The sequence below is a fragment of the Seriola aureovittata genome, chromosome 2, assembly GCF_021018895.1.
Source record: "Seriola aureovittata isolate HTS-2021-v1 ecotype China chromosome 2, ASM2101889v1, whole genome shotgun sequence".
Lineage (NCBI taxonomy): Eukaryota > Metazoa > Chordata > Actinopteri > Carangiformes > Carangidae > Seriola > Seriola aureovittata.
In genome coordinates this window covers 1,618,965-1,644,567 of record NC_079365.1, presented here as the reverse complement: position 1 = coordinate 1,644,567, position 25,603 = coordinate 1,618,965, and the positions used below count along the sequence as shown (strand labels likewise).

The 25,603-nt window shown below is 42.4% G+C and overlaps 1 protein-coding gene across 3 annotated transcripts in view; it reads left to right on the top strand.

Annotated features, from left to right (window-relative positions):
• Positions 1-25,603, top strand: part of LOC130181342 (receptor-type tyrosine-protein phosphatase gamma-like) — a 446,467-nt gene that overhangs the window by 314,547 nt on the left and 106,317 nt on the right. For all 3 annotated transcript variants that reach the window (XM_056395482.1, XM_056395472.1, XM_056395500.1), the window contains exon 5: positions 17,442-17,537. In XM_056395482.1, coding sequence (XP_056251457.1) covers positions 17,442-17,537 — 96 coding nt within the window. The remainder of the gene's footprint in view (positions 1-17,441; positions 17,538-25,603) is intronic.

Sequence of the window (25,603 nt, the reverse complement as noted above, 5' to 3'; positions counted from 1 at the left end):
TGACAGCCGTGTGTCTGCTGGTGTGGATGTGAGACTCCTGAGCACCAGGCAGCTGCTGGAGCCCAGAGCCAAACCCCTGTTTCTCTGTTATATCTCTACAATGACAGGAACAACACAGTGTGTGGGCGCTGAACACACTGACACAACCACACACTTTAACATCACTACTTTTGGACTTGCTGGACTTTGTTTCTGCTTTGGTGCCAGTGAAGCAGCAGAACTGAGCTGAAGGTCAAACTTGAAGCTGCTACATGTCATGTTTGAGGGAGAGAGTTGTTTCAGCACTGTTACATCTGCAGCTGTGATGATCCATGTCTGAAAACAGAGGAGGCTTCATTCACAGAAATCACCTGTGGAACAGAATTATTTTCTGTCATAATGTCCGTATTAAATTAATGAGGTAAACATATGTAAAACTAAAGTCCTTGTGAGAGAACAGCTACGGCATCAGTCTGCTCTGAACGCTGGCGAGCTGATTTCTTAATACAGTCATCTGCTCCAAGCTCCGCTCATTCTCCCACAGCGGCCTTGAGTACGTGAGAACTATCATATGTATTTAATGTTCTCCAGCATGCGTCGTATGACGACAGAACCTCCACACCGGTCAGAGGGAGCGCTGCTCACAAACTGGCTGTGCTGCCACTCAGCAGGCGTCCGAACGTTCGGCCAATCAGGAGTAAGTGAGCTCAGACTGCTTGTTTCAGTCAGAGGCTCAGAGGCTGGGGGGGCTGTGTGCTGCACTGTGCTCCGGCGTGACACAGTTGCCCCGCCCCTCACACATACAGGCTCTGGATGAGTAAAAATGCATCATTCCTACATGAATGTCTTAATCAGAAACGGAATTGGTGGGAGAAAATGTGCAATAATAATAAACAGGAAATCTACTTCTTTAGTTTCTCCAGTACCAAGAGCAGAACCGATAATGTCGGCTCTTATCGATACCATGGTCTTTAAAAATTTAGCCCCGGGGTTATACTGGGTTTCTGCACCCATCCCTAACTTAACGTGAACAGTAAAAAGTAATTTCAAACACTTATACTCAGTCACAGACAGGTATGATGTTACACATCTGTAAACCTACAAAACATCCATGTAGTGGATACAGCTGTTCCCTTGTCATAGGGGGACGGACTCAGCTGTTACTGAGAACATGACGGACGGCTCTGAGCCTCCAGCAGCAGATATCACAGTAGTTCAGGCTCAGCTAACATTAGTCAGTAAACCAGTGGTTCTCAGATCTTGGGGCAGCGTCACTTGTGGGACTTTTGTTTATACCTTTTGTTGTTGCTGCTGCTGCGTGAGCAGAATGATCGCATGCCGTGCCAGCAGAGCACACGCTGTCCACGCCAAAGGAGGCCAAGAGGACGTCACCCAGCCCCGCCCACTCCCTCATCTCTGTACACCCACACACAGGCAGCAGCGAGGGGTGGGCTGGTCACAAACTATAAATCATTTCTTTTCTGTCAGAAAGATTCAGGGTTGTCAAAACACATTCCCAGCTAAAGCGCCAGAAACATGACGCCCAGGGTTTGAACTCTTGTCTGCACCTTGTTTAATCACACTGAGCGCAGAGAGCTCCCTAATTCACCCACCACCTAAACGGAGGCAAAATTGCACGGAAGAGGACATTCAATTGTACGTCCGCTTATTTCACTCACAACATGATAAACACAACACCTGTCTGATGCATAATAATTATACAGCTCAATTCATACTCCTCTATTTTTGGTACCATTTGTTCCCATAATCATTTCTGGCAGTCGTTCCCTAACTGTGAATTGTAAGACAAACAACATCGGAATCAATGTGCTCAGCACGAACACCATCAGTCATTTGGACTTGTAAACTGACACCATAAACTTTTATTTGGCATATATTTGTCAAACAATCAAAAGCACCTCAACGAGCTGGCGCTGTCTGAGGTTTTTTACAACTGTCATGACCGTGCAACACATGGCCACTCATTACATCCGCTCAGAGCACATCAACACGGGCCTGTACAGCGATGTGGGGCAGCGCATGAGGATATGAAAACAGGTGAGCAGATATATGGAAGGGACTGCAAGTAAAATATTAAGACTTCCTGACTGGCAGAGCAGACAAAAGTGGAACACATTTTACTCTTGTAAAGCTGGAATCATGGTGTGATGAGATTAACCTGAAGTCTTTGGGCCCCTATACACCAGATATTGATATATTATTGACGTGTTATTGATTGTTGGAAAACTACCTGGTCCAATTACATTAGCTTAATTCACATCAGAAATTGTATCAAACATCAGATGCCTCTCTACATGAAGGGCAGGAAGAGTGACCTTTGGCATTGGATGTAAATTGGAATACTCTCTGATGGATACTCTGTCATCATTAACAGTGATAGGATGAACACCCTCTGTTCTTGATTGCTGGAGCTTGTCGTGGTTTTGAGTTCCAGTCTGTTCACTCATCCATTCATTCATTCAGTCCATTTGTATGTGCAAACCTGAACTGCTCCTCCTTCCCACTCACCTGCTCACCTGTTCCCCATTGCCTTATCATCTCCCCACTATATATACCGGCCCGTTTCCACTTGCTCTCAGTCAGATCGTCTTTGTTCCATGTGCCTTAGTGTTCCACCTCTCTGTTCTTTGCCTGCCTGTTTTGATCCTGTTTGTGTTTTTGACCTTGTCTGTGTTTTTTGGGGATTTTGCCTCAGCCCAACCGTTTGTATTTTTGTATTTTTCTATCCTTGTTCTTTGCTTTTAAAGACTCCTTACTTTCACATCTGCTTCCTGAGTCATGCTCTCGGATCCCTTTTCTGAGAACCGTGACCGAGCTGGCACCACAACAAGAAACAAAGACTTCTTTCTTTGAACTCAGCACTTACACCAGCATACACAGCTGGAGAGTTTATTCTTTTGTCCAACAGCTTGTGGACATAGAGCTGCTCATTAGCAGGCAGACAGCCACTGCAAGCTTAGTGCTGCAAACACTCTCTATACCTGTTACCTATCACTGGCTTTATTCAGGCCTCTGTTGATGCCTGATACAGTCACTGTTTGTAAGTTGGAGACTTTTGCACTTATTTCCTCTTTCGAGAAAAAATTCTACCGAACATTTCTGCCGAACATTTCTGCAGTCTCAGACCTGTGCATGTAAATGTTTAAAAGTGCCAAGTTGAGTTTTCTTGCAAACAAACAACATACGTCCTGGAAAGGCAACAGGCCTGGATGGTGTGTGTCTGAGGCTGTTAAAGGAATGCTCAACCCAGCTGGCTGAGCCTCTCCAGAGGATCTTCAATCTAAGCTTTCAAACAGGGAGGGTCCCGGTCCTGTGGAAAACATCGTGTCTTGTTCCGGTACCTAAAGTAGGACGACCGGCTGAGATAAATGACTACAGACCGGTGGCCCTGACATCACACATCATGAAGACCCTGGAGCGGCTGCTTCTCCACCTTCTGAGGCCACAGGTTGAACATGCACTTGACCCCCTACAGTTCACCTACAAAGAACATTTTGGAGTGGATGATTCCGTCCTTTACATGCTCCACCGGCCCATTCTTACTTGGATGAGCCAGGTGAAGATTATGTTCTTTGATTTCTCAAGTGCATTTAACACCATCCAACCCCCCATACTTAAAGACAAGCTGGAAGGGATGGGGCTGGATCCCTGCTTCATGTCCTGGATTGTGGATTACCTGACAGGATGACCACAGTACGTCAGGCTGGGTAACTGTGTCTCAGGGACAGTGATGAGCAGCTCTGGGGCTCCACAGGGAACTGTTCTGGCTCCGTTCCTGTTCACCCTGTATACGGTAGACTTAAATACAACTCTGAGTCTTGCCACATCCAGAAATACTCAGATGACACAGCTATTGTGGCGTGTATCAGGAACGGACAAGAAGAGGAGTACAGGGATCTGATGATGGCAGTGGCGGCTGCTGGTCTTATAATGAGGGGAAGCTCATTTTCGGCCTACATCATAAAATGTGTCCGTTTATTTATATGTAAATTCGCAGAGTGACAGAAGAGAGTCGCCAAACACAACGCTAGTCGTTTTTAACAAAGACAAAGTCGCTGAGGATCAGTAACGTCTCCAGATCAACTCCGAACAACGGAATGAAAGACTTGACAAATTCTCCGGTGGATGCTTATACTTCAAGATCGCTGATTCGCTCATTTCACTGTCAATCAAAAAGGGACTCAGCCTCAGACAGATCATCCAATCATCATGCAGAAGCCGAGCGTCCGGGCCAGCCCACTGTCCCATAGACCCCCAGAGACGCTGAGCGTCCGATGGGCGGGACAAAGCCCAGCATTTATCCAATGACCGTCTAGTTTCGCTGCAGTGGAACAACCCACTCTCTGCTTCCCCAGTGACGTCAGGAGACGCTCGGTGTCTACACTGTGTAAAGCTCTGTGGCGCTGCGGGGATGAATGAGAAGAAGTCGTGTCGGTTACCTGTGATAAGTAGCTGATTCTGAACAAAAGATGAACGTGTTCTAGCGCATATTTAGTCAATGAAATGTTCACACAACAGCACATATTTGACCACTTATTTTGTTGACATTTTAGGGGAAGCTGAGCTTCCCTTGCAGTCTTAGAGCAATCGCCACTGGATGATGGCCTTCAGTGAATGGAGCGACAAGAACTGCCTCCTTCTGAACACCTTCAAGACCAAGGAGATGGTCCTGGACTTTTGTAGGTCTACACCCACCCTTCAGTCAGTCAACATTCAAGGGAAGGACATTGAGGTGGTGCACACTTACAGACACAATACCTAGGTGTGCACCTGGACAGTAAACTGGACTGGTCCCTGAACACAGATGCCGTCCACCTGAAGCCTGGTTTCCTGGTTTGGTCTCTGTCTGATCCTGTTTCTTTGACCCAGTTTCAGCTCTAGTAAATGCTCTGACATTTGGTCTCTGGTTTCTCCATGGCTTCAAGTATCTGTTGGTTTCCTGCTCAAAGACTGCTCCTGAAAACAATTCAACTCACTGCTTCCTGGTTTGGCCCGCTTGTCTCTCCTGCTGCCCGGTGTCAACCTGTAAAGACCACAGAGCATATTATACACCATCGCTACTTCAACGGGTAAACAACATCCCCTTTACCTATCTATCCTGTGTGGTTCCACTGTGGAAAGAGTTGGATCTGTCACGTACCTTTGGCGTCTGAGGACAGCATCTGTCGAGCATGCGGGCTTCCAGGCTCCCCAGTCCCAGCCTTGGGTGTCTCCTCCCTTGCAGTTGTGTGCTGCATTTGGGTCCATACCATCGCTGTTTCACAGGTCCTTGAATTCTGCAGTGAAATGCTGCACAGTTCAGTCAGTGGTGGACAGTGTACTCTTTTATGCTGCAGTCTGCTATTTATATCACAGTTGTTTTACCACATGTGGCGATGGAGAATGACTTTTATTAACTGCCTCAGGTCGCAGTTATGCATATAAAGTTCACATTAAGCACAAGCCATTACTAGGGTCTGGTATCATTTCAGTTTTATCGATTCTGATTCCGATCATTGAATCCCGTTCCAATTCCAAAATATTCTTGAGAGAAAAAAGAATAAAAATATATAAAACTTTACTGTGAGGTGTAACTAATGGTTTACATTTCATGTTACTGCAACAATCGTTTTTTGTGAGCATTGTAGAAAATTTCTAATTTCTTAAGTATTTTATTTTTTACTCTTTTTACATTTAAAGTCAAATTTGTTTCTGAGTAAAAATAAGTCACGTTATGATTAACTCTCAGAATGCAACAGATGAAATAAATGAGTCAATCAGCACCTGCAGCAGAGAGGAAGCTGCTGATTTGATGCACCAAAACACACATCTCTCAAATGTCACAAAAAAATGTATACGCTCACATGAAGTGGTTTTTCAGACAAATATTTCACAAAATTGACATGGAGACACTTTTTTTTTTCAGTTAAGTCGTGGCATCTGCCGTATCAGGCCCCAGGGGGCCAGTTCCAACCGAGAGGCAGACTGCTGGAAACCTGTCGTTGTGTTTACTTGGAATGATATCATGAGAGGAGAAAACACAGCTTTAATCACATATCACTCAGTGGAAGCACAAAACATTCACAACTGTGACTTTTCTAAAAAGTTGTTGCTACCCAGCTGATGTTTGTCAGCTGCAGCTGCTGTGGAGATTATGTTGTTCTTACATCTCTGCCTTTTCTGCAGCTTTATTCTGCTGTTAACTCTATATGAAGTGGCATCTGTTTGATTTATGTAGCGTAATATTGCTGCATAAAGTCTAGTGACACCTACTGTGGTGTAATATGAACTCTGATGATGCTACACATTCCGTCAGCTGTTTTGAGGTTCTATGTCACAAGTATCAAAGGAGGCTTAAATCCTTGGATCTTTCTGTGAGTAACACATCGGCGACGGGCGAGTTGGAACACTGAATAGATGGACGCAGAGGGACTGTGCTGTTACACTGACACAGGCAGAGCTGTTCTCTTCTCCTGTAGCACAACAACAACAGGAGTTAAGTAAATCAGAGTAACTGGATGTTGCAGGCTAACACGTGGAGGTGCACTGTACATAACCACATTATGGTGATGGGGGTTGTTTTTCTGTGCTGTTGATCTTATTAGTAATGGTATCCTTTGGAGTTGTCTTGTGTTGTTTTTATATCCAGCCTTTATGCTGTTTGTACTCTCCTCATTTATTGCCTTTTTGTTCTTCCTCTCCCTCCACTTTTTGTTCTCTCTATCCCTCAGCCAGCTACATTCCATTAAACCTTCAAAGATAACTGATGACTGCCAGGCTGCACTCCTTTGTTTTTTATATTTATTTCTCTTTTATTTATGATTGACCTTCCCTCCAGATAGGGAACACATGCCATTCCTAACATAATGTCATATTTCCTGGTGCCTGTCCTCAATGACACTAAAAAAACACAGTCATTCTTTAAAAGCCCAATGCTACCTAGAGGGCAAATACATGTTGTCCCAGTTGCCGAGCTTGTTCCATACCATTTTTTAATAATCTGGCTTGCTGATAGGGGCGGGCCTCACCAATTTTTCGTGTTTATGTGGTTTCTTTTTTTTCTGTTTTAGGCAAAAGCAATATCCCCGCCCCCCCTACTCCTTTGCACCCCCCTGTGCTTTTATGAAAAAGTAACACTGTTGAAATTGAACAAGACTCTCAGAGCCATTTCTCACGTAATGCATTTCAATTGGGTTTTTAAGATAGATTGCACGAGGTCGCAGCATGCTCTAAACATATCTCATAACCCAGATTGTACAGCCCTGTCCCCGCGTCTCCAATCTGTTTTGTAAAGCCGCGGCGCTGAGGGAAATGAAATGCAGTGTGAGTGTTGCATCAGTGACCGGCAACGCTACATCGTATGACCTTCTTTGATGGACGCCCTTTCTCCAGCTCCAAGAGGGGCCAGGGAATTCAAAACCCCCATAGTGTGGATCAGATGGAGAGAGAGACTGCATCAAACCTTCCTCTTGATGTCCTCGCTCTCTCCTCTCAGCAAGGACGTGCACTCCATGCGGTGCATTCTGTTGTCTGTTTTCATACAAAGCCTTGCTCATGTCGCCTCAGATCTGTCAGTCCCTCAGGGGGGGGATCATAGGCTGCCGTGCCCGGCCTCATAGCGCTCTCAGCAGGGTCGTGGCAGCGTCGCCAGACCCCTAGTACCTCCTGCTTTACATTTCCGTCCCGAGGCAACAGAGCTTTCCCAGGAGACGCTTGAAGGTGGATGAAAAGAATGACAGGAGTTCTCAGAGGTTTCCGTAAGATACGTGTTTTTGAATTGTTTTCCTATGGTTGGAAACAGAGGAGAAATTAAGTTTCCTGTGGTCAGAGGTCTTCCTCAGAAACGTTCAGAAATCCATTTTATGCTAATGTGTTCTCTGTCACGGCTTAGCCAGCAACATATATCATTAACATGCCTGCTGCGATGCTGCCACTTAATACTTTACTCACTCCAGTTATTGGCATATAAATTCCATGCATGTCCAGAGTGGAAGCTGATAAAATGAAACACTGCTCTGTAAGAGAGAATCACACAGTTTATCATAGTCTAATCACAATCACGATGTTAGCTTCCATTTTAAATTAAAGTTAGTGAGTCAGAATATTGACGGTTTGCGATTAAAGTTTAAACCCTCTTTCGATGTTTTGATTGAAAGATTTGTGCATCTGAAGAGTGTTGAAGCAATTTGTCGATTAATTGATTAGCTGATCGACAGAAAAATATTTATAATATTTGCCATTTACCAAGTACCAAACCTAAGTGTCTCCTGTACTTAATTATTTGGCAGTGATTTGACTTATTCTATATATACTTGTCCTATACATCGATCAATGCTCCTAGATGTTTTGGTTGGGCACAAATGTGGTGGATGTGTAACGGGAACTATGTGAGGTTCACTGTGAATAGATATGCGCTGTTCATTTTGGAAGCATCTACTTGATATGGAAAAGAGCAGTTAAGAGCAGTGTTTTCTGATAAAATATGAATATGATACATATAATTATATATTTTGTCTAATAAGGAGAGAGTGCTGCCGGAGCTCCGACACTTTTTTCTCCAAATGATGAAATAAAATATCCACAGTTCACATAATCCAGTTAAGCTCTTGAAGAACCGATCCTCACTAAAGTGTATGTCATGTAGAAAGCTAATAAAAATGAATTAAATGGTCAGAGTTGTCATATTGACGTATCGATTGATTTCCAAATGCCAATCATGGATTGAGTAACATGCAAGAAATCATTCCACCTTAATAGATGGCGGTAGCTGCCGGTAGCCTCTGAGTTGTTCAATGAATTAAATGGTTAATTAGTGAAGATGAAAAGACAGAAAACATTCTTTCATTCATCATTCGCTCTTCTGACAGTTTCTTTATCCGTGATGCTTTTACACAGAAACATGACGGAGTCAGTCTGTTACACCTGGACAGGTTGTGCTGCTTCCACAGTGCTGCTGGAAATGAAAGCTAGCTTAGCTACGTTTTCATAGCCTAGCCTGTTAGCTTAGCTTGACCTCTGCCTGCCCTGCAGCTTCTCCTCTGAATGGATGTTTCCAATGTGGCTTCACTTGCTCGACACAAGTGACTCATTCAAAACACAAACTAGTGTTCATTCACCTTCTGCCTAATGCTACGCTAATACAACCTGCTACATCCATGGTCCATGGCATATTCTTAACATGATCTATGTAAACTTGTCTCCATAGGAACAGTGGTTACATCACCTCATCAGAAACGAGCCACAACCGTGCATCATAGGTGCACTCCAGTACTTAGACAAATAGCACTACACCTCTGGTCATATTATAATAAACAATGATAAGACACAGAAAACGTAGTAGTCTGTGAAAGAGAAAAAGTTTGAGTCTTCACAGCTGTCTTCATGTTGAGCATGACAGTAGGTCGTTAGCTGTGTTTACATAATGGACAAGATAAATATGCAGAGTAGTCACAGCTAGCTCATGTGACCTGAGCTCTAGCCAGGCTTTCTTCAAACCATGGTCATATTGAATTTAGAGTCCCCAAGTAACCTAACCTGCATGTCTTTGGACTGTGGGAGGACACCCACACAGGCACAGGGAGAACATGCAAACCCAACACAGAGGGGCCCCAAGGCCAGAACCTTATGGCTGTGAGACAAGTCGTAACCACTCCACCACAGTGCAGCCAAGGCTTTCATCCTCTGTGCCCAAATTAGCATTTTCTGTCTCCAGTAACTGCAAAAATGGTAATGAGCAGTAAAGTTAAATCCAAGCTTCAAAATGCCACCAGATACAAAACTATGACTATTGCTGAACCTATTCATCTGGACCTTTTCCATGTCCTGGCCACTATCTAGGCCCAGGCGGGCAATTTTGAATGGTGAGAGCAATAGGGTGTTCCTTAAGTGACAGATCTTCCTCATCACCTTCAGTCTCTCCATCTGTAACCTCGGGGCTCGTATCGCTGGAGTGAGGACTCGAGCAAGACAGCAGTGTGAAATGAAGTCAGGCCACTGTGCCTCCGTCCCCATTCCTCTTCTCGTGATGACACTCAGTGTTTGAGCAATGTCTGTCTTAAAGGAATTCATTTATATGTAAAATACAAAAGCTCAAATAAAACGATAAACAGTATCCACAGTCCCACAGGTTTTATGCAACTGACCAGTGCATTGAAATCATGAGAGATGGCCTGTGATGTGATTGAAGTTAACAAGGCAGCACTTTACTACCCCCTGGGCTCCCTTGTCATGTTAGCTTTATGAGCTCCAAAACAAGACTTCACTGTTTGATTTTCACAATAATTCAAACACAAATGAGAGCCAGGACTTTGTTTTTAATATAATTCAGTCACAACACCCTGGTTGGATTAAAACATCCTCTACAGACTCTGGAAACAGTTTCGGTTATCCTGTTGGCCAAATCCAAATACCCTCCCCTGAATGCAAACACTTCCTGATCCTGACAACATGAGCCAAAATCTAAAACCACTGGGTCTAATCTAGATCCAGACACACGTTTGCAAAATCCTGACAGCCTTGGCTTGGTGAATAGGTAGAGCTGTACCTGAGTGAATTTATGTCCTGTGCATTATGTGTAGGGATTGTGTTAGCACTTTACATTCAATGCTAACATTCCGAGCTAGTGCAGTTAGGAATATATGGTTTCATTTTGAAAGGGCAACAACCAGAGATTGTAAATAAAGATGGACATAGCCTTTGCGGTTTTGAAACTCAGAGTGAGCTGCTCCACTGTCACCATCTTGGCAGTGTCTGACTCCACCCCTAACTCCCAGCTAATCCAAATATGGGCAAAGAGGAGGAGCATGTGTGGAGCTTGAGACTTCGATGCATGCTGGTTTGTAGCAAGTATACACTCACCCACCTGTCACTCAAAGAGGCCACGTCCTCAATTACTTTAAGTCTTAAAATGTAAACAGGTGAGTTATATAAACAGTAACAGAAATTAGCTCTAGAGACCAAACGTTTTTTTTTTACCAGGCTGTAAACATGATTATTTCTGCTGTAACTTCAGTACTGGCTTAATTTTTTTTTTCTTGGCAACGACCAGTGGGGAAATTACAACACTCAGCCTTCAACTTCATCAGTCAGTCAGTCAGTGACAGACATTCATGCTTACAGGGCCCCACTGCTGCACCTGTGCGCGGGTGTTCAATATTAACATGAATTGTACTCTCTAAAGAGCAGTTTCCTTTCATTCGTAGTTGCCTGTGAATGTGACACTGACTGTCTTCGAGAAGAAACATTTTAAAGAGTGTGTGTGTGTGCGTGTGCGTATGTGTGTGTGAATCTTAAGGGAGGGGTTGTCCAGTTTGCAGCCCTGACTGATGCAGGCTTTGTTCTCTGAGTTTCCTCTTGAAGGGAGGTGTTGACAGTCACAGATAATAGGATCGTGTAAGATCATAGATGGAATACATGTACATTTAGTTTTCAGGTGGGTTGTTAGCTTTAAATCAGTTCCTTGTTCCCTCCCTCAGAAACCACTTAGAACATCTATAATAATGATGCATTAAGGTGTCAGCAGTGCAGGCTGCCTGATTCATCACTGCAGCCTGCTCGTGGTGAGAGTCTGTCTCCTGTGCTTACCTTCCCATACATTAATGTTTCATTGAGTACATTACACTGTATCACATCTGTGTCTGATGATGATCACCCACATATACACACGCACACACAAGCACGCGCACACACACACACACACACACACACACACACACACACACACACACACACACACACACATACACACACAAACACAGACTTAATAAATGTAAAATGCTGGAGACATTTTTAAACCAAATGAGCAACTTTCTGCTGGATCACCAGATCTTTGTTTTGTTTTGTCTTCTCCTGACCAACCAGCACTGAGTCACATCCATTACACTGACCTAGTTTTTAATTAGAAATTTCAGTGTTGGTACTACACTAAAACATCATACTGGGATTTACCAACAAATCTTTTCTCAATAATGTTATCATAAATGTAATTAACCTTTAAAGTTTTGATAATTTTAAGGTAATTCAACTTTTAACTTTCAGACTTCACAACTTGACTTGTTCTAAGTTTAGGTCTTTGACTTGAAATGATGACTTTAATGAACTTTATTATATGAACAGACTTCCCAGCATGCCTTGTTTTAGAGGTAAAACTCTCCTTTTCTGTAGTTTAAAGAAACCAGACATGATGTAAACTTGATGTGTATCATTAATGCATGTGAAGGTTTTGAATTCAGTCCAATACACTTAACATAGTCACGATTGTTCCTCCAGTTGCCATAAATAACAGATCACTTTGTGAATACAACAACAGATCTATCAGAATCAGTAAAAGTTCCTCTCCAGACATCTTTTAAACTCTGTAAAAATCCTCTGCTATGCTTCATATTTTAGTTTAACATCGTTTCCACACATAAACAGTGAAAAAATATCAAAAACTGGGTCTGAAGCTCATCTCTTACTTCCTGATTGAGAAATGTGTATCAGGCATGATGCCCCGCCCACCACCTGCTTGCTCCAGGTGGACAGGTGAAAGAGCAGAGAGCATCAAGATGGTTAGAGGAGGAAACATCAGAGAGACTCAGCCACATGTTTGAGCCTCAGTCAGACCCAGACTCAGATGAGGAGTCTGTTAAGACTCTCTCTCTCTGTACTGACAAGCTTTCAGTTTTATTGAGCCCCGCCCCCCGTCCCCACAAGTTGACAGGATTGGTTCCGTAGGTCTGTGATGTATGAAACCCTGGCTGTCTGAATCTGTGTTTATGATAATGTCATTGGTTCACTGCAGTTCAAGGTGGAAACACTCAGTCATGGTGTTGATGATTATTTCACTCATCTTATGTCTGTATTATATAAAAACATCGTATGGATATTAACAAGGTTAAACTCTGGATCTTCATCAGAGGAAGTCTTTAACAAATCAGTGATGTCTGAGCAAGACAGTGAGCTGGGCGGGTCACTTCCCTCTCTCTTTTTTTTGTTTTTGTTGGTTGTTTGGTCCCGCGGGATTGTGTTTTGTAGTGTTCCTGTTCACACTGGATGGACAGAGCACATAGGAGGTATTTTTAACCAAGGCCTTCCCCCAGCTCTGATTACAGGGTGCAGTTGGGTGTATGACGGACCTCTGACCAGGAGGGTGATGATGTCTTTTGCCCTGATGTGAAGATCTAAAAAGTGGACCCTGTCTGCCTTGCGAGCAACAGGGGTTTCCCCTCTTTCCTCCAAAGTGTTTTTCTGAACAGAAAATAAATAAGTAGTTTGGTGATGAGATGGTTTGCCTCCAGGCTCAACAGCATCTCTGCCTCCCACTCAGGCTTTTGAACTCCAGGAAGGGAGAGGTGCTGTTACAGACCCCCTAAGGCTGATTGCTGAGAGGGAGGCAGGCTTCCTCTTTCTCCTCTCCTCTCCCTCTCCCATTTCCCTGACTCTCTCTTTCCCCTCACCCAGCACCAAATGACAGGTTCTCCTGCCTCCTGATATTGATAAGATTTTTTTTTCTATATCCTGATAAATCATAGGAATCACACACAGAAAGACAGACAAAATGATGCCGCCAGTGGGGATATCGATACGCAGGGATTCTCAGTTCAAAGAAAAACATGAGCATAAAGTTGTGACTCTCACGGTTAGTTCATTATAGAAGGAGTTAATTACAGACCTGCACCGCATAAACGTCTGCCTGTGGATTAATGAGCAGTGCAGCAGAGTGACTGTTACATCTTTGATGGCACATTTGTCCAGAACAACTTATGAATGAAGTCTTTCCTCTTTAACTGCGGCTGTTACTCTGAGTTATGAAGATGTTGCAACAAGAAATTGATCAAGTACAATCCATCACTTTCAAGGCTATGACGCTGTCATCTGCTGGGTGTCTATCATGTTGTGTGTAAGACACAACACACGACTTAATAGAAAGGTGTAGGTCTGTATTAGGGCATTTATTTGGCCTGTTAATTGCAAGGCACCAGGTAGTGTGTATTATGGAACATACTATACAGCTCTGATCTAGCTGCACAGGTTCCTGAGATTTCAGCTGCCGTTGTCTTGGTCTTTGTATCCACCATTGTATACAAAATAATTGATGTAGATATGATGTAAATACAATTACTTTATTTATCATTTATACATGGAGCTGACTTCTTTCTGTACCTCACTGAATCTGCTGCTACAGCAACCTCCACTTTGCTGGTTTCAGGCTTTTTCACCAGATGTTGGACCATTCAGCCACACAACAACATCGGTGAAGTCCAGCACTGATGATAAGGCCTGACTCACAATCAGCGTTGCAGCTCATCCCAAAGGTTTTGAGCCAAGTTCTTTCACCAAACTGTGAAAAGCATTTCTTTACAGATCCTGGCTTTGTGCAGATCCAGCAGAGAGCAGGAGGGGGCTCTTAGTATGTTACGTGCTGCATATGTCAGGAGAAAGGCAGATTGGAATGATGGGAAGAAACTTGATACCTGGCAGTTATCATGTTAGTCACAAACATAATGAAACGCCCATTTTAAACTACTGTTCACAGATAAGAAGTAGCCACATGACCAAATTACTAGTAGATGTTAACCACTGTATTTACAAAAATATCCAAATAAATCCAATAAATTGTGAGTGTATTCCAGCTTCAGTGTGAACAATGACAAACCAACAGATCTATTTAGAAACAAAACACCAACATAACCTACCTAAAAAGCTAACAACTAACCTTCCAAACTAACGAAAACAGGAGAAAAGGTGATCAAAATAAAATGGCAGTCCACCAACTAAACCCTAGAAATGTCAAAAGTTACAAGGAGGTGAACAGTGGTGTGGCCAGTTGGGACAGGAGGTAGATGCAGTTTTCTACCCTTGCACCAGCTTGGCTCTTTATATTGGGAGGCCATCTAACAGGAGCCAATCAGCTGCAGGCGTCAGTGCTGCGAACCAGTCACCAGCTTGTCCTTGCACACACCTATTTGCACACACTAACTCGAGACAAAACAATATGAGTAGTAGTAGGTAAAATTGTAAAAAAAAAAAAAAATGTGGTTGTGATATAATGTAAAGAAATATACAAAATTGTATTGTATTAGAGAAATGTATGTAGAGGAAAAAAGGGTCTGCTGTAGCATTTCATCAGAAAGTAAGGGGCGTAAACCATGAAAAACATCCCCAGAGAAAAGTAGAGAGAAGTGTGTCTCAGTATATGATCAACCTCCACAGAGCCCCAAACTAAAAAAACAATCGTTTCTATACTTGTTGCCTGTCAACTAAACCTCGCTGCATGATGTTCTTAGATTCCATTAGACTTGGTCTTAAATAAGCCGTAGACTTCTGCAGCAGTGATACGTCCCATCTGTGCACAGTTGACCCCGCAGCCGGCCATCATCAAGCATCTACCGGCCGATCGACGGCAGCGTGCGATGACGTTGTCGGCGATGGTCTGAATCGTCAGCCTGTGCCGTGTGCGTTAGTCTCGGCAGACGCTCCTGTAGTTGTGTTTGCGTGACAGAAGCTTCCCTCTCTGTATAAATATGGAGAGAGTGTGGTCCTGGGCCAAAAGCTAAGTGAGCAGTGACACACACAGGTTTATACTGGCAGCGCTGGACCTTGTGTGTTTCCTGTCACTGTGTGAAGAAGAGAACACACATGCATCTTCAGGGCAAAATGCTGCTGTTTAAACTGATTCTTATTGCTGAGCTGTTGTCTCTGCGCTACGTTCACAGGCACGATCCAACCTCTTTGATTTTAATTAATACTAGTCTGGGAGAATGTTTTGTCTCTGCTATAAATTCACCAAAAAGACTCCGTATTGGGCTGCTTGACAACTGTTTACTCCACAAATGGATCAAAAAGTGATGCACAGAGCTCTTTATGTGAGGATTAGTGAGCTGGAGGAACCATGCTACACAAGTCATGTCGACAGTGTTGGTCTTGGCAAAGGAGGAAGCGGCAGTTATATAAACGCATGTGCATATGAACACAGTTTCATACAAGCACAATAATTCACTCACACACCCTGTTCACACATTTACTATGTGCCTTAATGCGTCATGCCTCCATATCACCATGACAACCAATAGTGCATGATGGGTCGACCGGTTTTCAGGTGGTGATGTATCCAAAGCCTGGTAATCTGTATCTTCTTCCTCTGAGCCATAGAGCTCTATTGTTTCCAAAAACTATTAAAAACACATCAGTGAGCTGTGTTCCTTCATCACCACGAACACACACACACACACACACACACACGCTGCAGTTTATTTTCACTCAGTCTCACACACACCGTCTTGCTGCCAGAGATACTCACAACTGCACCAAGTGTGGATTAATGCACGACTGCAAATAGCAGGGGTGGGACAAAGTCTTTGTTCTGCATTTCTCAGATCTTGGCTGAAGAGTCCCGAGTCAGGCTCCACGTTCAGAGTCAGTTGTGTCATTACTGAAGGAGGAACAGCAGCAGCTCTGGGCTAACCTGACTGCTAACCACCCAACTGAAGAATGTCTATTCATTTTAGAAGAAAGCACTACAAATACTTCTCTGTGATGTCATGTTTGCAAACTCCAAGCTTGTAGCTAGTGTTAACTTAAGTCATCTCTGAGCCTAAAACATTAATATTAGCCTAGCCTCAGTTTAGCATTTCAGTGAAGCCTCACATTGAACAAAAGTGATGCATCAGGACAGTCTTCATGACCAAATGTGATAATCTGAGGTTTCATCTTTAGTCTGTTAGTCTGCTGTCCATGTCTTTATCTATATGTTTCTTCCTGCTTGTATGAGATTGGCTGCTTAAAGCCTGATCCAATTTTTTTTTTTTTGGTTTACTCTTTTAACCAAGTCATATTAAGTCAGAAGGCTAAAGTGTGAAGTTAAAGTCCAGCTGAATTTGTTTTTGTTTGTTTGTTTTTGTCACATGACTCACATGATCACATGCAGGATAAAAATAAAGGGAGATCATTTTGTAAAAGGCTGGGAAAAATGGTTGATATATAAATCATAAAAGGCATAAATATCAATGACAATTGTACAGTTTATATGCCTGAATAAAAGAGTAAAAAAAATAAGATAAAGCTGGAGTCACTAAACTTAAGATATTTTTCTCTCACAAAACAATGTACAGGAACAGCAACATTAAATTCCTTTACTATTTCACAAACTACATGTCACCTGGACATGAACTGACGTGAGACGGGTTGTGATGGCACGGTTTATCTGACCCGACCCCCCCCCTTACATACACCTATACATCCTGCTTAATTCTGAAGACTGTCAGTAGAATAGTATTCCCCATATACAATAAATGAATACATAGTTAATTGACACAGGCATGTGACTATTACATTCCCATGAAGAGATGGTGACATCAGCAGCTTAATAACTGCAGTTAATTTTGACAGAACACATTCATTTGTGGGGGATATCAATATCACGATCTGTTGTGATGTTTTTACATTAGAAAAACAGCATGTCTCTGTATTTCTGTCTCTCACAGATGCAGATCTACATGTACAATTCAGACGACTTCGACAGCCTCAGCGCAGCACTCAGGGAGAAGAGGATCATCGCAGCCATGGCCGTGTTTTTTCAGGTAGGAACCTTTTGTGTGTGTGTGTGTGTGTGTGTGTGTGTGTGTGTGTGTGTGTGTGTGAAAGGTCCAGTTATGTCTGGTCTTGAGAGATTTTGACTTCTTGGTTCATGATCAGCTCACCCAGAAATGAATGTCATTATCTGCTCATCATTGTTTTATGAGACAACAACATCAGTGAATGAAGACATACTGACATATTCGCCACTGGTATCCATAGATATTAGTCATTTCTATAATTTAAAATGATGATGGTTCATAAGTGTGACTGAACACAAACATTGATCAGAACTGATTGGCCATTGACCATGTGGCTGCAGGATGGTTATCAAGCAAATTTTGCCTTTGTTCAGGCAATTCAACTTTTTTAATACACTGCAAAAAATAGCCAAAGGTCAGTAGCTAAAAATAAATCCATGTTGAAAGAGAAACTGTAGAAGAACTGAAGATCCTCCAGTTTATTTTATTTTATTTAAACCAATGGAGTAACCCTGCCTCAGCAAGTCATTTTCATTAGATCTAAATTTGTGATACACACTTTGGTAGATGAATGAATTCAGACTGATTCTGGTTTCGTTTGAGGCTGGATGATGATTAGGTTTACAGTCAGAGCAGTGTGTGTGTGTGTGTATGTGTGTGTGTGTATTATCTCATCTCTCTCCTCAGGTTCTCTTTTACCATCAGATTTCCAGGAAGCTAACAGTCAGGTAGTCTGTGTTACGAGGTTTTGTGGGTGTGAAGTGTAAAAACCTGCTGCTCGGGGTCAAAGTTCTGCCACAGATGAAGTTCCTCCGGCCAGTTGAGTGGAGCTGTGGGTGGACTGGGATCATTGTTAGCTCTGTCACTCTCAGTTGGCAGAAATGAAAAGTTCATTTGAGGCCATTGATTACCTAAGTGGGCTTTTACTCGGACCATTAACCCCCACTTCCTCCTCTCACTTCAGTCTGCTCTGTCTACAGCACATCGATCGTCTGTCTTTAACTCTCAGGCTACATCTGAGTGTGTGTTGCACAGACAAACATCCACATGTGTGTTAACGGAATCATAAAGATATGTCTTTCTCTCCTCTTTGCTCACATTGTATAGCTCATACAAACACATTGCTTATACATGTGTTTGTCAGCTGATTTTATGCTTTATTGATATTATCAGTTCTCAGATACATCCTATCCCTTTTGCTTTACACACTATAGTAATGTTCTATCCAATGTGTTTTCCCCACACAACCACTTCATACAGTCTAAACCGTGCTATAGTAGTCATCACTGCCCATGTAACCGCAGTCCACTGTCTTGTATTTTGAGCAAAACTTTATTTCAACTTGCTGATGCAATAATCATTGATATTATTTACACGTCATACAATATTATACAATTTTATCCTTTTAATGCAGACGATACTACTGTGATAGCAATAACTTAATAAAGTGTCTCAAAATTTCTTTCAGCTCATCTCAACTTTTTGGCACTGACTCTGCCAACAGTCAGATCACAGACATACCTGGTTCTTCTTATTTCCCCTCAGTGTAGAAACCTCAGCCTTAATAAACAACGACCTCACATCGAACAGTCAAATCAACTTTTTCAACTTTTTAAGGGAAATCTCCAGAATTAAGTGATTCTGATCAACAACAAACCTTGAGATTGTCATTCATGCTTTTATTTCATTGGAATAAAAGGATTTTTGCAACTTCTTCTTTTCTGTCTGCAGCAAAACTGTGACTTAAGAAAACACATGTAAACAGACAACACAAGTTCAGAAAAAATCTTCATCAATTTTACAATCGTTCCACCTGGATCTGACCTAACCCACAAGCTCTCACAGAGAGTGTGTGGTGTGTGTACTGGACGGGACAGTTGAGATTTATTAGGCTGCATTATAATTCTTTATTTATTATAAATGAGGGTGATTTTAGATGTTGCTTACTGTTTATAGCCTACAAGCCGCAAGGTCTAGTTTGTACTCACAAGATTAAGTTTGTGAAGTGTCTTTCTTTCTCCTGGAGAAAAGGTCTTTATCATTAACATCTGGTTTGGAGCATGAACGCTCTGCAAAGCTCACAACAATCCAACAGATTATGGCATATTTTTGTCACATGTTTCACAGTCGCTGTTAAAACACATTTGAGTTATCCTCTGAAGTGAATGAACACAGCATGAGTCCTGATCCACAGCAGGCTTACTTACAGCCGCCTCAGCTCTGGACTGGTGGCAGCACAGGAATGGATGAATTTCCATTTCTCGCAATACAGAGGAGATAAGTCGGCGGATGGAGGAAGTGCTTACCTTGAAGCAGACATGAAATGGCAGAAAAGAACTTATTTTATTTTGAAAGGCAGCCAACACTGCTAGCTTTACTGAAAGGTAAATGCTGCTGTCCTCCAGTACAGGACACGTTCTATCTGTTCTTCCCCTCCACCGCCCGTCTGATTTATGAGACGGCGGTGCGCACATATTTCCTGTGAACCTGATGATACTGTGCCTGAAACACTGAATGTTTAACCCGCGCCCTCAGTCAGTCAGCTCTGGCAGATGGATCTCACCAGGGTGTGCGTATGTGTTTTGTTCCTATGCAAAGAAGAGTGTGTGGGTTGCCAGCCCTCAGAAGTGCATTTTTCTTTATTCACCCCGGCGCCGCTCGCTCTGCTGCCCCGCTCACATGCTTCAGTTTGTCTTTGGCAACCTGTTAGTGTGTGTGTGTGTGTGTGTGTGTGTGTGTGTGTGTGTAGAGGAGGCACTTTATTTTATTTATTTTTTACTCTCTAGTCCATGTGTGTCTTGAAAATCAAATTCAAGTACAACACACACACACACACACACACACACACACACACACACACACACACACGTCACCTGAAGATGTGTTTGAACTGTATGTTGTGAGTCTGTATAGTTGTGTGTGTGTGTGTGTGTGTGTGTGTGTGTGTGGAGTCTTCTGGAGCTGATTCTGTTGACAGTGATGAGTCTTGACTTCAGTGTGTTTGAGCTCAGCAGTTTGAGAATTTTTTTTCTTCATTTTGATTTAAAAAATATTTAACTTGCCAGATTTTTATTTCTTACAACATTAAAATGCCTTTCTTGATATCCGGGAATGACGTTTAAATTTACAGGCTGTGGACAAACCTTAAATCTGCTCAGTGGTAGAATTTATTTTGTCAGCTAATTTATATTTAGTCATGGTCTTATTCTTGCGACCAACAGTCCAGAAGTGGAGCTGAACATCAGACATAATGTGACAGGTTGTAGAGGAGGAGTAATACATCCAGTCAGAGAGGTGCTTACTCAGGGTTTTACATTACATACAACAAGGTTTTTTTTATCATCAATTTGATGCAAAAGAGGCTTCACTTAGGTTCAAAATCAAAATCAACCATCAGATGTGTGTAGTGATCACACTGTGCATGGTTTAGTCCAAATTAATCAAGCTTGTCTTAAGCCGGAAGTTATCCAGTTTAACTGGCCAAACATCATGTGATTGTTTGACAGTTGTTATAATGTTGTCTCCTCTTTTTTTTTTTTATATTTTTTAATCCTCTTTTTGTCAATATTATCTGGAGATTTAGCCACAGTTATTGTTTAATGAAGTCAGTTTCATCTCTTCACAATCTCACCTTCGTCATGGAATTGACGGTTATTGATAAATATATTTCATCACAATCTTCATCGACAAAATTTACATTACTGAGTGGAAAATGTTGAGGCACCAACTCCAGACAAACCAGGTGACATTTTCATTCCCTCTGTTTTCCTGTTGTCCATCACATCACTTTAAAATTCACCAGTGTCAGTTGTTTTTCATGTTTCAGGTCTGAAACACCAGCAGAGTCTGACTGATTCAGACCACACACACACACACACACACACACACACACACAACAGCCACATGATGGGACCAAATCAACACAACTGCTAATGTGCTAATGTTCATGCGTGTGTGACAGTCATTGTTGGTTATTGTAGTTTTTGGAGTGTCACAGTATATTAAGCCTCTTCATGTGTGGATGTGCTTCAGCTGTTCGCTCATACCGTCAAAGTAAAAGCCCACATTGTCCACAATAAGACGATAACTGCCAGAGTCGTTTCATCCATTCACACACACTAATACGAAAGCTGAAATAAAACTTCACACCAGATTATTTCTAGTGAAGCTGAAGTCTTCATCAGGCTCAACCTGAAGCCTTCCAAACCTCTCCCTGAGAGAAACCTTCAAACACCACCCATCTGTGGAAACATTCAAAGAGAAAGAAACAGCTGTCAAACCCTGTCAACAAACTGAAGTCTCTAACAGAAAGTCTTTTGATCTCTGTGTCAATGTGAAGACCATCCTCATCAAGGACTTTATTACCTGCAAATCAAAAAATTATAATTATACATTACACTGCCCATGTTTTAACATATATATGAAGACGTGGTTTCCTTAAAGACTCTGTCACTGAACATAGGAGCTCTGTAAAGAGGAGTAATGAAACCAATTCTGGTATTAGACATGGCAGTGCAAAGCAACATCACATTTCATCTTTATTTTTACTGATAGGTTTTGAGGTGACTGAGTTCAATCCAAGAGGCGCTAATTTTCTCAGGAAAAAAAATCTCGAATTTATTTCCAGGAGGCTCATATGAGGACTGTTCAATTAACAGGGTTTTATATTGGAGTTTTCAATATCTTGATTTGAAGACAATGCAGTGCGTGTGAATATGGTGTAAAGACCTCAAGCTTGAGTCCTGCCCTCTAGATGCATTTCTCCCACTGATGGATCAGATGTGGTGTCACCCATGCTCAGTACTGTCCCTGACAGTGTGAGAATGGGACTGTCCTGAAGCTATTTGACCAAATATCAAAGCTGTTTTTTTTTCATATTTTTAAACTTTTTTATTTTTATTTTATCTTTTGAAAAAGGTCTTTGTAATGTGATTCATCATGACGCTGATGAAGGCCTCACGCTGGTTTAAAACCCACCTGTGTTGATGCATCACTGCCCCCTGTAGGTCAAAGAATTATTGACAATAATGTGAATTTTTACTGCGTCGCCCACACACTCCTCCCTCTCTTAAAAACATTTCCTCACTGTGCTGGTTGTGGTCAGGAGCTCCACAGGGTGTATTTAAATCCATTCTGTGTGATATCAGTGGTTTCAGTCCATTTCACATTATGCTGCTAATTGATTTGCAGGATTTATGCATGGATGTGATGAAACACTTTGACTTGTCAGGAATTAAAGTCACTGGATGAACCAGAACAGACTTTTTCTATCTATAAACTGTTTCTTAATTCAATTTACTATATCACAAAATACATTATTATCTTAATGTAAGTAAATATGTAGGTTAAACATATTGTGTTAAAAGACTTTTTTTTTTACAATTTTACTTGAATCAAAATCAGTTGGATGTTGTTGGAGGACAGAAGTCCAGGTCTAGGCCAGAGTTCAAGTTTGAACCTCTTTACAGACATTTAACTAACAACACTGTTGCACAGCTATTGGAGTCCCGAAAAGTTCACTGGAGATGTTCAGAGTTCAATGCAATACAATTTATCAGTATAAACCTGAGCTGGCACCGGTAACCATACCGACAACAGCCTGTCCAAACATCATCTTATATAGTCCTTCTTAGGTGGAATCTCCTCCTATTTTTCTAAAAAAAGAACCAATCATTACTCTAGAAACAATGGCGTCAGTGTTCTCTGGAATTCTCCAAACCAGGCATGTCAGGACATTTTAATGGTGTCAGATCTTTCCAGAAATCCCCCAACCTTCCCAATCTGGGCTTGTCCAGACATGTTCTTCCGACACCATTGTTTTCAGGGACTTCCAGATCATATTTAAAAAAAAAAAACAAAAACTTTATGCTTTTCAGGTTACATCATGTTTCAACAAACCTCCTCCAGCTCACATGCAGGTCTAACTTCGTAGTTGTGGATATAGCTTATACATTGAGTTTATAGGTTTAACATTTATAATGCAGAGTATATCTTAATAATGCTGGGCTACATGTTAAATGAAATTTGACTACAACAATGTGAATATTATTCTTCTACTTAAAAATAATTGAGGGTGGTGACTGACACGTCACGATGTTCACATCTGAAACTTAACCACACTGTGGTTATGTGTGAAACCGGTCCAGACAGAAATACCCTCAGTGAGCATGGAAACAGAAAGCTCACAGCACAGTGAAATCAGCTCTAATATTATTAACTGTTTGAACAAAGCAAGTGTGCCCCACATGCCCCCCCCCCCCCCCCCCCCCCTCCACCCCCACCCCCCCCCCCCACCGAGTCAGTGTGTCTCTGCAGCAGTGTCGCTGTTGCTTCTGTGTCACGTATTAATTCAGTCATCACATTCATGTTACAGGATAAATTGGCCCCATCATCTCGACTGAGCTCGGGAATCACGCTTTTATGACCCACCACTGCATTGCCCCTGCAGCCTCTGACTGAAATAGACGGCGGCTGTAAACAGCTATCATTGCCCTTTTATTTGCTTATTTACCGCGCTGCATGCCTCTACTGTTCGCCTCACTCTCAGCCAGCAGCGCAACGCCGAGGCCCAGCTGGGATGCAAATCACATGGAACATCCACTCTGCTTTTTACTATTTGTTCCTGAAGTTAACACGAGAATCCCACTGAGTCTCATTTCACATGATTTTTGGGGCACCGGTACCTGATTTAATATTATAGAGTGAGAGGCAGGGAAGGAAGGAGCGAGAACAAAGAGAATGAGGGAAAATCTTTCTTGGACTTTACTCCATGTTGTAAGTCACACACACTCTGCTCCAGGAACAGGAAGAAAATTAATCTGAACACACATCTCAAATCAGCCTCATTCTGATGGCGTTGCGTCATATCATGAAGAAGATGACGGCGCACGTGAAGCCGTTTATTTAAGAAAGCAGATTTGTTCTCTTTAAGGTTTGTTTTTTCGGCAGGAACGCGTCTAAAGGCAAACGTGTCTCTATCTGTTCACAAAGGCTGCTGTCAGAGAAGACCAAGACACACATGATCAGCCTCAAAAGGAGATAACAATGCACACACACACACACACACACACACACACACAAAGGTGAGACAGTAGTTGTGTGAATATTCTGTCTGTTCTAACACCTTCCCACAGCAGTGTCAGTGAAACATGTTCCGTCATTAGTGGTTTCTCTGCATCAGTGAACCCTGCTGACCTTAACTGAAGGAACCGCAGTTGTAATTTACTGCATTATGTGCTGTTTGTGAAATCATGAAGGCCGAGACTTTTATCTTTGTTACTTCTGGTAATGTATGTGAAAAGTTCTTTTGTTTCAAATGAACTGAACTGAAGGGTTGTTCATGTGAGCGCTGACCTGACAGAGAGGGCGGCACTGCAGCAGGATTCACCCTGTTCTTTATGATCAGACTTTATTCATGTACCGGGACACAATGAAGCCTGGAGAGAGGTGCCAGAAGAAGGTGGTGAATCTGAGCTGTGTTGATAGAGTAGCATGAGTATCTGAGAGTAGATAGCTGGACGGCGCCGTGAACTAGGTCTAACGACTCAACGATATATTTTGGGAAATGGCCGAGGCACGGACACGACCAAAGAGAAGACGTTCGGATGAATATATGGCGAGGAGGAGAGAAATGGAGAAGGAACGAACGAAGACCCGCATTTATATTGGGGAATCGATTCAAAGGTGGCGAGAACTCCGCGGGCAGAAGGGTTTCCAGTCCGATGCAAACATGGGGGGGAGGGGCGAGCTTGCTCTGTTTTGTTTGGTATTTACTTCGAACGCCAACAGAAGTGACGTCATGCAGGAATGCAGAGTGCACCTTTAACATGCTAAACATAGTCACTATTCATGTTAATGAGGTGATGTTTGGTCAAATCAGGACTAACAGGGGACAGGTTGTGTGAGTCCTATCATGTTTTCAATGACACAGATGCACATTAAACAGGAATATTTGCTTTTAAAGTGACATATCTGGAGTGTTAGCTTTTCCGAGAAAATTTTAGATAGCTCTTAAAAGAGCTGTGGGTTTGTGTGTGTCTGAAAAGATCCTTTGGTGCACAACATCCTGCTGCCATGACACTGCACCCCCT